The sequence below is a fragment of the Anas platyrhynchos genome, chromosome 1 (assembly GCF_047663525.1).
Source record: "Anas platyrhynchos isolate ZD024472 breed Pekin duck chromosome 1, IASCAAS_PekinDuck_T2T, whole genome shotgun sequence".
NCBI lineage: Eukaryota > Metazoa > Chordata > Aves > Anseriformes > Anatidae > Anas > Anas platyrhynchos.
Genome location: NC_092587.1, coordinates 70,994,866 through 71,007,313, shown reverse-complemented (window position 1 = coordinate 71,007,313; position 12,448 = coordinate 70,994,866). Strand labels below are relative to the sequence as shown.

The following is a 12,448-nucleotide window of genomic DNA, read 5'->3' as shown; positions in this document are numbered from 1 at the left end:
TATCCTAGTGAATTTACAAATAAAAATTGATGAGGAATCAGAGCTAATATATTGCAAACAGGCTGTTCCTTTATTCTTCAATATTCAGGAAAAAGGAGAGTTTTTCAGCTATTTCATGATCTCTGCTTGGGAAAAAAATCTTTTAACAAAAACTTTTTTTTTTGGGGGGGGGGGGGGGGGTTGTTGTTGGTAATTAATAATCCACCTGTTTCTGAACTATGCATTAAAATTTCACTTCAGAGAATCCTAATTCTTGGCATCACTATAACACATTCCAGAACAAACTAGCATTTTTTGTGATGGCAAGATGTCCTTTTTAAATTCGGATCCTAAGACCTTGGCATTATCTGTTTTCTGCATAGTGAAATGATGATAAATTCCAGAAGAATTTACATGACAGATTACATCTAACAAAGTTCAAAAAGTGGTGTTTGATTGTTCTGCTGCTTTTCTCTCATATCCACCTGCACATAAAAATTTCTGTACTAAGTACAGAAATCCAATGGAATTGTTCTAAGCACTTGAAAAAGTGTACAACATTCAAAGTGGTTCAGTGGACTGTAGGGAAAAATTAATGTTTTACAGTTTCCTAAGTAAAATAGATGAATCCTATTTATAAAGAAATACAAAAAATTATCCGTGATGTTTAATCTGAGACAAGCAAAACAGCACGGGGATGGTACTCTGCTTAGCATTTAAGGAAATAACATTTATGTTCAAGGCCAATTGCTATGACTTTGATAGACTGGGAAGCACAGTTGTTGTTGGTTTTTTGTTTGTTTTTCTTTCATAAATAGTCCTTTGTTTTGTTTTGATTACTGCTCTTCAAATATATAATAAAATATTTTAGAGTTCTGTTTGATTGTTAAGAAAGTGGGAACGCTTTTTTATGTGATGTTTTTAAGAGACCAGCTCATCAGATTGTAATGCACGGACCTTTTTAAATAGAGGGGGTTTTTATTTATGGAAAAGACGGTGATCAAGACTGAAATTTAGTGTTGTCTGACATTCTAGTGGGATCTGGGTTTAGAGATGAGTTAGCACTAACAGGAGCTAGAAAGGTGAGCTAAATTTATGTGGAAGAACAGCTGAGACCTAGTCTATGAAAATCTGATAATAAACGCAAGAGTAATAGATGAGTCACATTCTTGTGTAAACATGCTGTCCTGTATTTGAATGATTGTCTGTATTCCCCTTAGGATACTTCAGGAAAGCATCACGATGTGCATCAAGTGTAGTTAGTTTAGGAATTGATAGGAAAGTAGGAAGAATAACCTGGACTTCTGGAGAAGGTAATACACGTCTTTTAAGAACCTTCTGGGTCTAACTCTAAGATGGATATATATATGTATATATACTACACACAGTACTTCTGGATATTCACTGTGAATATGTCATGCGTATTTACATTTTGTTTTTTGCTGAGTCGTTTGCAGGACAGACTTGCTCTAAGACATTGCATTTTGTAGTTCAGTAATGTGTGGTTTCTCTTTATGCAGAAATATGAAAGAACTCAAGATTTATTGATAGATGAAAACTGATTAGTATGAAACTTAAAAGGTTCATCAAAATTCATTTGTTTAGGAAACCAATGATTAATAGCTTTGATTTTGTCAATGAATTAATACTGTTTTCTCTGTAGCCATTTGTTATACACGATATGGATACCTTGTGCATGGCAGAGAAGACTCTTGTGGCAAAATTGGTAGCCAATGGCATTCAGAATAAGGAAGCAGAAGTTCGAATCTTCCACTGCTGCCAGTGTACTTCTGTAGAGACTGTCACAGAACTTACTGAATTTGCCAAATCTATCCCTGGCTTCTCCAATCTTGACTTGAACGATCAAGTGACACTGTTGAAATACGGAGTTTATGAAGCCATCTTTGCTATGTTAGCATCAGTAATGAACAAGGATGGGATGCTGGTAGCCTATGGAAATGGTTTTATAACACGGGAGTTCCTGAAAAGTCTGAGAAAGCCATTCTGTGATATAATGGAGCCAAAATTTGATTTTGCAATGAAATTCAATGCACTGGAATTGGATGATAGCGATATATCGCTTTTTGTCGCTGCCATCATTTGCTGTGGAGGTAAGCACTACGTATTTGTTCTTCAAGGCAGCAAATTTTCAAGGTAAAGAAGGGTCTATTTACTCTGCATTTTTTAAAATGGAACGTGAAGTGTGATGGTGTGTTTTTGTTTGGGGCTTGGCAGATTTTTTATGAGTTTAGGACTGGGTAGAAAACTCTTTATCTACAAAATGGGCAGAAGAGCAATTTGTAAAGAGATTGGAGGCAGATGCAGGTTATAGCTTTGTTCATCTTTTGACTCTTGCTGATTGTTCATTTTCAGGGTGGGAGGGTGTTTTATGTTTCTTTTCCTTGCTTTTGTAGCATGGGTTGTATTTAGTACTATGAACTCTCTCCTCAAGTAACTGTGGGCATTGAAAACAATCTGTCCTGAGGGGTAACGGAAATATTATCTATTACTATTATTACTGAATAAAGATTTACTTTGAGCCTGTTTCAAACCTGTTGAAATTGATGAGAATATTTTCATTGCCTTCAGTGTATAATGTAAATTTACACTGTAGCCTACAACATAGAATCTTTGAAGTAGCATATGATAAATAATATTTTTAAAATTATGACATGTATTTTTCTGTTTGTTTCGAGAATAGATCGTCCTGGTCTTGTAAATGTAGGACACATTGAAAAAATGCAAGAGAGCATTGTGCACGTACTGAAACTTCACTTGCAAACCAACCATCCTGATGATACCTTCCTCTTCCCAAAACTTCTTCAAAAAATGGCTGACCTCCGACAACTTGTCACAGAACATGCTCAACTTGTTCAGATAATCAAGAAGACTGAATCTGATGCACATTTACACCCTTTACTACAGGAAATCTACAGGGATATGTATTAAGGATTTTTAGTATTTTTTCCACAATATTTAAAGACAACAGCAATATTAATAATAGATGGGAGCAAAACAACTCAGTTATCAGCTGATCACTCAGTTCAGTACATGAACAGTTTAAAAGCTAGGTAACGGGAGTGCTACACTTCTTTTGGTTTGGGTTCTTTTCTTTTTTGAAAGAGTTCTGCAGAAAAACACTGATTATAATGCTCATGAAGTGTCTTACAGCGGTTCTTTTATTTGGAAATCTGAAGATTGGTAAGGAATTCATATTTGTATAATAAATCAGAATGCTAAGTAACAGAAATGAAAAAAAAACAACAAAAAACAACATATATTTCCTCTTGGCTTAGTCATTTAAAGTTAAAATAACAAATTCAGCAAATTCTTCCCAGATATATATATGTATGAAGATTACACATTCTTGGCTAACGGTAATTACTGAGAACCAACTAATGATTTTTCTTAAAGGCAGTCAGTCTAGGTGTATCAAATGGTTTGATATTATTGCATATACACTACTAAAAAATTTGAAAGACTTTGATGTGCCACTGCTTGAATTTCATGAAGTGCAGTACAGATTCATATAGTATGACATTGGTGTACTTTAGGATTAGAATGTTGAAAGGAAGTACTTTTGAGAAATTGAATAAAATCCTAAGTGGTATCGAAAGTACAATAGATATGCTTCATTCAGAAGTTTCTTGAAGAGTAAATGTGATAAGCAAAGAAACCCTTGTCTGGAAAGGGTTTTAAGGAAATATAAAAATGTCCTTGGGGAAAAATATTTTATACTATGTGTATTTTGGAGAACTTGTAGTAGCTCAAGATGCAGTTTTGGTGTCAAGTTGCAATTTTGAATTAATCTGAGTTTTGGAGAGACTGAAAAATCTGATCCTAGTACAGAAATAATTTTAACTGCACAGTATTCCAGTGCAGTGATAGCTTTTCAGTGATCATTTCTAAAGATAAGATTATATAAGAAAAGCACTTTCTTTCTTGTCCTGTATTTTGGCAGTATAGAATCTTTGGAGCTTGTTTACTTTTCTGATGAGTACACTATTATGTTTTTTTCTTTTTTCAGTTATCCACTCAGATATATTTGTATTCTTCCATAGGCCTTGGCCATACAGGTAACAGCTAGATTATATCACCAAGTTTTGTTCTTGTCCTTACAACCATAGTGGATAAGGTGACAGTATTACCAAGAGTGGAGTTTAATTGTGTAACATGAAAGAGAGTACAGTCGAGAGTATCTGAAGGCATATGGTGGTTTTACAAGAGTACTTATTCTTGATGCAAAATAAGCCAAAATGAAAGTGCTTGACTTCGGTATTTTACAGGGTTCTTTATCAGAGATTAATGCACAAAATGTGAAAGCAAATGCTAGTTGCATGCAAAGCACTGTACTGTTTCTTTTTCTTGAAAATTTTTAATTTCCTTTTTATTGGTAATTTCCTGGTATTTCTACATAAATTCCTACATAATACTGTTAATTTCCTTTTATTATTCCCTTATTTTATTATCAGTTTCATAACACAAAGAAATCAGAAGCCAATCCTAGTATTTTCACAATAGTTAAGCTTTCAGTTGCACGGGAGAACACATCGTGCTTGTTTTATTGTAGCATGTTCAAAGACTTCAGAATCTTAAATCTTTACTGAAAAACTTAAGTTAGTTGCATAAAGTGAGAGCATCATAAAATGAGGCTTATTTTTGTCACAACGTTTGTTTTTTAAAGGCCCACTGGCATGGCTAAACATTGACAGGTCACATTACAGATTTGAAAATAATTTGGTCTTTATCTCAGTGATGGCCATTCATACAGGTCCTAGTGTGAAATACTAAAGCATTGGTCTTAAATTTGGTGATGATCTAAGGCAAGATAGGAGCTATAGATGCATATGCACAAAACTCCCTCACCTTCCCTGTCAACTACCTTCTCTTCTCCCCAGCTGGGTCTTAGAAGCATTATGTTACAACTACTTCTAACACTTAATTAAGAGAAGTTTGTTTGTCTTCCCAGGAAACAGTGGATGAGAAATGTGTTGTTGTCTGTGTCTTGCAGCAATATACAGTATGCCCTCAGAAATAAGAGGATTTTAGCAACGATGCTGCTTGATTCTTCAATTCAGCCTTGCCTTACTATGGGCTGTGGGCTTTAGGCAATGGATATGCTCTACTGCTTAATCCAATTTAAAAAAGTGTCAAAATGTCATGATGACATACTAAGGATCTGTACGTGTGGCATGGCATCCATACACAGGAATTGTGTAGTGCAGTGCTTACCACACTCAGTGCAGCTGATGACAGTCTAAATTCTAAGTTTGGAGACTCTAATAGCAAACTATCTTAAGCTGAGTCTTAAATGCAAGCTGCATTTTTCTTTTTCCCAAAGTTCGTATGTGTGCAAAATGCAAATTTGAAAGTGCTGTCCCATTGTTTGCATGTACTGAAGTTTCTCATTAAAAACAAACAAACAGACATAATCACTGCAGACAAAATGCATTTTCCCTGTTCTTATTTTCAAAATTGACTAAAACACTTTACTGAAACTTTTCAAAAACATGGAAAATTTAATAATGAATACTTAACTTTGGCAAAATTATGAAGAATTGAAAACAGCATTGTTCAGTGGAAAGCGTAATGCAGCTAACTTTGTAAAAGGATCCCACAATACGCATTAGGAAAGTAATATGCATTTTTTCTATTCTGGATGCATTTTCTTTTTTTATTTAAAAAAACATGCATTTTTTAATAATTGTTTGGACAATGGCATATGATTTCTGTTTTAAATTAAATCATGGACCTTTAAACATATGGAAAGAACACATTGTGAATTACAGAAATATGAATGAGATGTTAACGTAGCCTAAAATTCAGGATAAATTCCAATGTCTGCAGGGTTGCAGGGTGCACATATCCACAATATCTTCAAAGAATGACGCAGAGCAGACAATTCACTTCCCACGTGTTAATGTACAAAAGAAGTTCTTAATTTCAGCATTACACATCTAATAAAGTGTGCTAACAAAGTACACGTTGGCTACTTCTGTAGATGACTGCAGTAGGCATTTGCCAACCAGATGTCAACAAATGACTCCATTTGCGTTCATTTTCTGGAATTTTGGAGTCTGCCAAATTTTAGATGTATTACTGAGGAGCCTTCAGCATCTCCACCTTTTAGAGATCGCCTAATATTTTAATCTTTGGAGGGAAAATGTTCAGATTTTAGGATAAAGATTTGTTAAAGGCTTACTGGCTCGTTATGTAGAGTTCTGATCTGATTCATACCTACGCTGAGTTATTTTAATATCGTAGCACTGAAGAGCCCTGGTTAGGCACCAGGTACCCACAAGCAGCTTAGAACAAGAGACCACAAGTGAATAGAGAAAAATCCTAGGGAGCAATAGTACAACTTAATGTTTTCAACAAACCTACAGCCTATTCAATTTTTAGGGTTGTTTGTTTTTTTGCTTTAGTGGGATCCAAGAGGTACTTTGATAGAGGGGAAAACAAACAAAAAAATCAAAAACAAACAAAAAATCATTAGGGAAATCTGATACTCATTTTTACCTCTCTAATATTTTGTTTAAAGGTGTACTATTCTCTGTGCACAGCTTTCCTTTAAAAAAAAAAAGTTACATTGTACCTGTTAAATTTCAGATGTCCACTTTAATTTTAAAAAGCAAATTGTCTGGCAATAGACAGGAATGCTTTCCACTTACAGAAATTGAATCTTTCTTGGCATTTATAGATTTTTTTTTTTAATTTAATTTCCATTTCCATGTGCCTTTGTCCTTTGGTTCTAGCCAGCTGCTAGAAAGCTGAAGTGTTGCCAAAGAGCATATTTTAGCTTTATTTCTGGCCTGCACAGATTTAGGAAATACCGGCAGTTGCACTAAGTCTGTTCTCATGAGAGAGCTAGCACAAGTTTGCAAATCAAAGAGCTTATAATAAGCATCTAAACATTTGTTTGTTTATTCAAACTGCTAAAGCTTTGGAGATTTACTCATCACGAGAGCTGGGTCACATAATATTAAATTTGAATTTCCTCCTTATTTCTAATGGAAAGCATGGACAAGTTAGCATCTCAGACAGAGAAACTGAAGGTTACACCATAGCTGCCTGTACTCTGTCTGAAGAGGAACAATTTCAGCTCTGTCTCTCCTTAAAAGCAACCACGTTACTTAGTTGAAAATCTGCAACTGTATTTAACAAATGCATTTGCAGCTGTTGGGATATTACTTAAGCATAAGTTCTTATAAATAATGGTCCTTCACTGAAAACCCTAATCCTTTAGTAAGTGTTGAAATGTAAGGTGTAGTATGGTATCTGGTACTTGCTTATATCTCAAGTGCTTTCTTGATAATAAGTTGCCTTTTTTTTTTTTTAATCTAGATTGAATCAGTTTTGCTATCCTCTTACTAGAGATTTAAATTATATGTGGGTTTGATCTAAGAGTATTGATAATATTATGTACTGTGGGATATTTTAATTTAATGTAATACCATTTATTCATGTTTCAATTTGTAAAATACCAGAATATAATTGCAAGGTATAAACTTTCACTAAATTATATTACAGAGGTGCTTTAAGAAAAATATGTAAATTATTTAATTTAAATATGTGTTTAATACTTTATCTTGTGAACCCTTTTGTACAGTGAGGAAAGATTTACTTTTATGGGTAAGGATGGTGGGCCTGAAGTCAAAGACAAACAGCTATTTATTCCCGTGTAGCCTTTATTCCTCTGTCATTTGTGAAGTATCAGAAATTCTGCAGCTTATCAAATATTGGTATTGATAATTGTAACCAAATTTCAAAATGTAATTTCACATAGAACATAGACTTCCTTTTATTTCATCTTAATAGAAGTAAGTCTAGGTTAGGAAGAGCTGTAATTTCAAAACAGAGTTAATATTATCAATGTTTTTAACTCAAGTTCACCAACAGGAAAGATAAATAAATTCATCTTTGCTTTACAGCACAGTAGTAGTTCATTTTCCTCAAAAGACTGAAAAGAACTAAAAAGAGGTAGATTCTCTAAGTACTGCATTATTGTTATTTTCTGAGAAACTGATGCATGGTTTACTAGAAATAACAATGTATATTGATAATTATTTCCTTTTATCTGCATGGAGGTTGATCTGCAGTTCTTCTAATGTGTTTTTAAACAGTAGTTTGGCAGTGCAAAACAAAATACAGAAAAGCCAATAACAGTATTTCAATAGGAGTGTTCCCTTTACAGTTTTAAGTAGAGATGAATTCAGAGCCTTTTCGTGGGTATTCTGTGTCCTGTGATTCAGGTGTGACAATCTGTGCCTCCAGTGCTCCTGCTAATGAATCCTGGTGTAGGAGCAAAATGTACCAGGAATGTTCCTGCAATGATTTATACTTACTGTATCTTATTTGTAATAGATAAAATTGTATTTCCCAAATTGCTGCAGCTTGAAATTTTTACTTGGTCAGTGTTGTCATGCAGGTATGTTGTTTATTACGATGTTCTTGTCAAATTTTTTAAAGCTCTACTGAACTTTCTTGTACCCTACAGCTACTTTTCCAAATTTCTTAAGCAGCAATGAAAAAAACACAACCTGTAAAAGGTACCATCAGATATATCACTTTACATTGCAAATATGTGATCTAAATTCACTGTTAACTAAGCCCATCCTGGGCAAGGGTATTCCTCTTCTGTTTTCCGTAAAGTGCTTACAGGTTTTTAAAGCTTTTTCAGCTTCTGAAGCTGTTTTTTTGTTGTTGTTTTTGTTTGTTTGTTTGTTTCCTTTCCATCTTTCCCTTGATCTTCTTGATTGTATTAGTGCTATCTTGTCAGATTCCACTGCAAGGATATTTGAAAACAGAATTTCTACTGCAGGGACCTCAATTTCAGATGAGCTGAAATTTGGGGGATAGGCTACATGCACAAAAGAGATTAAGCTCATTACAGGCTTGGCTTTAAATAAGGACCGGACTGCAAGATCAAGAGTAAGGTACTTAAAGCCATTTTTAAGTATTTTGGTGTATTTTCTCAGGTTGGGTATGCATGTACAGTAATTCCCGTTATGGAAGAAAAGAGCATAATCAATGCAAAAAGTTTTATGGCATTCTTTACCCCTGGAAGAAAAAAAAATGGTGGTGGAAAATATTAACCAACCAAAATATTGGTGACATGTAAATAGTATATTCTCCTCCCACTGTGTAGGAGTGAAAACATTCAACATTGATGTGCAGCAGGAATGGTAAGATTAGCAAAACTGCTTGATGATTCATATGCAAATAACCATGCCGAGTGCTGTTCACATCCAGACTTATTACCTCTGGCACATTCACATACTACAGGTATGTTTTGCCACATGGTAGCCAGCTAGCATAGGGATTGCCTTCACGAAAACAGTGCCTTTGCCCTTGTTCTCTGATTCCATGCCCTCCTTCTAGTTAGTACTGCTGCACCACTGAGGGCTGTTAGCGATGCTGTGTGCAGGTGCTCACCGCTAGCTCCCTTGGGCAGCTCCTCACTAAGCAGACTGCTGATGTTCATCTGCTTCTGTCCTGTGGTGCAGAGAAGAGGAGGAAGCTGCTTCTGAGTCATTCACCCTGCTCCCTTGACAAATGAATCCCATGGGATGGCGGGATGTGTGAAGCCATGTATCCACAAATATTTTCCTCCGGTTTCAGAAGTGGACAAACATTTATGGCTTTAGTTATTTCTTTAGTAATAACACTCGAACTTTGATTAGCTTTGTTACAGCTTTTAACAAGAACACCCCTTTTTTACTGTTTGACGTCTGGTTTATCAGCTTCTCAGATGAGCTGCATTTCATATTACTCCTGCTATTTCACAATTTTTACAATTGCTCTTTCTTTAGGAATATAACAACAGTTTAATTACATCATGATGTTAAAACACTTCATGATGTCTTAAATCGTCTGTTATCTGATATGACACAAAAAAGCACATTTTGGTTAGTGTTGCTGAACTCTGATAAGTAGAACTAACAAGTGTTTAATTATATCAATCAAGATATCAATATTAAAGGAAAAAAAATCGTTGTTTCCAGCCACCTTTTTTATTTTTATAGGAGTTTTTGGGTGTGTTGTGTTTTAAAGAGCAGACAGTTCTTGCAGGGAGTAGTCAAACCTAATTCTCATGGAATGTATGTTTCCAGTAAAATACCACTAATTCAAGCGGAGTTCCCAAGTTTCTTTCTGTCAGAGCAATGCAAATGACATTTTCAAGAAAGAATGGAAACACTGGTCCCACAGGGATTTGTAGGAAAGACAGTCACTCACACTTGTGTATGTAAAAATTACGTATAGCTAAATACGATAATGGATTCTCAAATGTTACCAGCCTACTGATTGAGAATGAAAAAACTTGAACTAAACGTTTTTCTTTTTTGACGTTCTGATTTTTTTTCACTTCTCCGTAAAAAATAAGAGGTTGGATTCAGTGTTTGTATAGAGACTGGTAGGAACCTATGTGCTTTAAAAAGAAAAATGTCATTCTGTAAGACTGAATGTAAATACAGTTAATTTGAAATATGTTTTTGCCTTAATGGTTTAAAAAAATAAAGTATTTTTAAAATGAAATTAATGACCCATGCCAATGTTTTATTTCCAGGAAAATAACTCATGGTGGTGGTGTGGTTTTGAGACAAACATTGTTACCCTCTGCTGACTGCCTCTTGTACTTTATCCAAAGCTGTGGCAATGTCTTAACTAAATCTCTCTTTTGATGAACGTGCACACATGAATAGCTTTTACGAACAAGAATGTAGCTCTGTTCTGAACTCATGTATAACCACTTAGGTTCTCAACTGATAGCTTGTATAAATATTTGCAGAATCAGAACCTGGGGAGTGCAGGGTGGTGGCACACCTGGAGAATCCTCCCAGGTTCTCTATTCCCGCCCATCATTCTTGTGAGAATACCGGTGGCATGAATGGGTGTTTTGTGTGCTTCCAGTGTAATTAAGAATTCTAATGATTTTGCCTTAATTTGATATACAAGGCCCTCCTTCAGAAAACACTTAGCTGCTTAACTTTATACCAGCGAGTAATTTTGCAATTTTAGTAGTGAGCAAGAGCGGATAAATCAAGCTTTGGTGGGCACAGTGCCAAATTCTGGGGGGTTAGCATCAAGTATTTAAAAAATGAAAAAGTATTATATACATTTGCTATAAAATAAGATGTGGGTATTACAGGTGTCTTTAAAGATGTTTCAAATATCATTCTGTTTTTAAAGCATTGATGTTTGCAAATTAACTGTTAAACATTTCTTTAAGTTAGGAACATGCATGTAATATATATGCATTGTTTCCTTCAAGGGGATTTACCCCTTTCTGGGGATTTACTGAATTGGTAAGAAAAATTACAGTAGAGTGTGAAGAATCACTTTTTTTTTTCTTCCATCAGCTGTGTATTGGAGCATTGAAGGTCTGGTTTTCAGCAGCAGAAAGTACCTGGGGAACCCAATAAAACCAAGTTATAAAGGCTCTGTATATCTTGAAAAGAGGGCCTCATAGCTGATAAGTGAATGCCTGCGTTCAGTAGGGATATTAGAATGCAGAATACACAAATATTAATAGTTGGGCACAGATAATAACCCTTTACTGAATTACATGTAGGTCAGCCTCCTTTCCCTAATGCATGGACCACAGATGACAATGTATCTGACAAATCTGGGCTACTGTACCACTTTGTGGTACTTGCTTTGAAGTAAGTTTTTCTTCACCTAAAAGGTGCGTGTAACCAGGTAACTGTGAAGCAGAGGTATCCTTAACTTAGCATTTTCTGTTGTACTGTACTTAAACTAGGTGTACAGGGTCAAATCAAAGATTGTGTAGTTTCAGATTTTGCCCCCGTTTAATACCAATTCCACTCCCCCCTCCAGCTGAACTTAAGTACTGAAAGGTAAAGTAATTTCTGAGGGACTTAAATGATTCTTAGATTGTGATTGCAAAGATAATAATTATGAATAAATGAGTTAACTGTGCTTTTCTTAGAAGGCACAGAATAAGTTGAATGGGAGGGAATACAGCTCAGAGACCAGAGAGAGCCTTCCCAGCACACAGTGGGTACACCTTCCATGGCTGTGGCATGCCTACACGTCATGCTACCCAAAGGCACATTCTTACTGAGGTGTGAACTGCTCTAGCCACGCTTTTAAAACCTCCTTTCAGGCTAAGAGTTTAAATACAACCTGCTGCAAATGTTGTGAAATAAAGGAAATAAACAGATAATGTTTGAGAAAGACATTTGTCAGTACAAACACATGATGTGATTTCACATAAGTATGTTGGTTTTTGTCAGCTTATGCCTACAGTTTTAAGATGGAAAGGCAATATGATTCCATTTATAGCACCTCACTCTTCAGAATTCTGATTTGAGAATGAAACTGAATTGAAACAAACTAAACTGAAATTTAATGCTATTCATTTTAAGTAAGTTTTATATCACTTTCATTGAAAGAATAATACAGAAGGACTCTAAAATATTAAATTCTCACATGTAACTTTTTTAGG

General features: G+C 35.0%; 1 protein-coding gene across 7 annotated transcripts in view; it reads left to right on the top strand.

Moving 5' to 3' along the window:
- The window catches only part of PPARA (peroxisome proliferator activated receptor alpha), a 43,800-nt gene extending 33,285 nt beyond the window's left edge, over window positions 1-10,515 (top strand). For 6 of the 7 annotated variants that reach the window (XM_027456216.3, XM_027461729.3, XM_038164870.2 and 3 more), the window contains 2 exons: window positions 1,643-2,090; window positions 2,681-10,515. In XM_027456216.3, the coding sequence (XP_027312017.1) occupies window positions 1,643-2,090; window positions 2,681-2,928 (696 nt within the window). In that variant the 3' untranslated portion in view covers window positions 2,929-10,515. 7 annotated transcript variants of the gene reach the window in all.
- The last annotated feature ends 1,933 nt before the right edge of the window (window positions 10,516-12,448 follow it).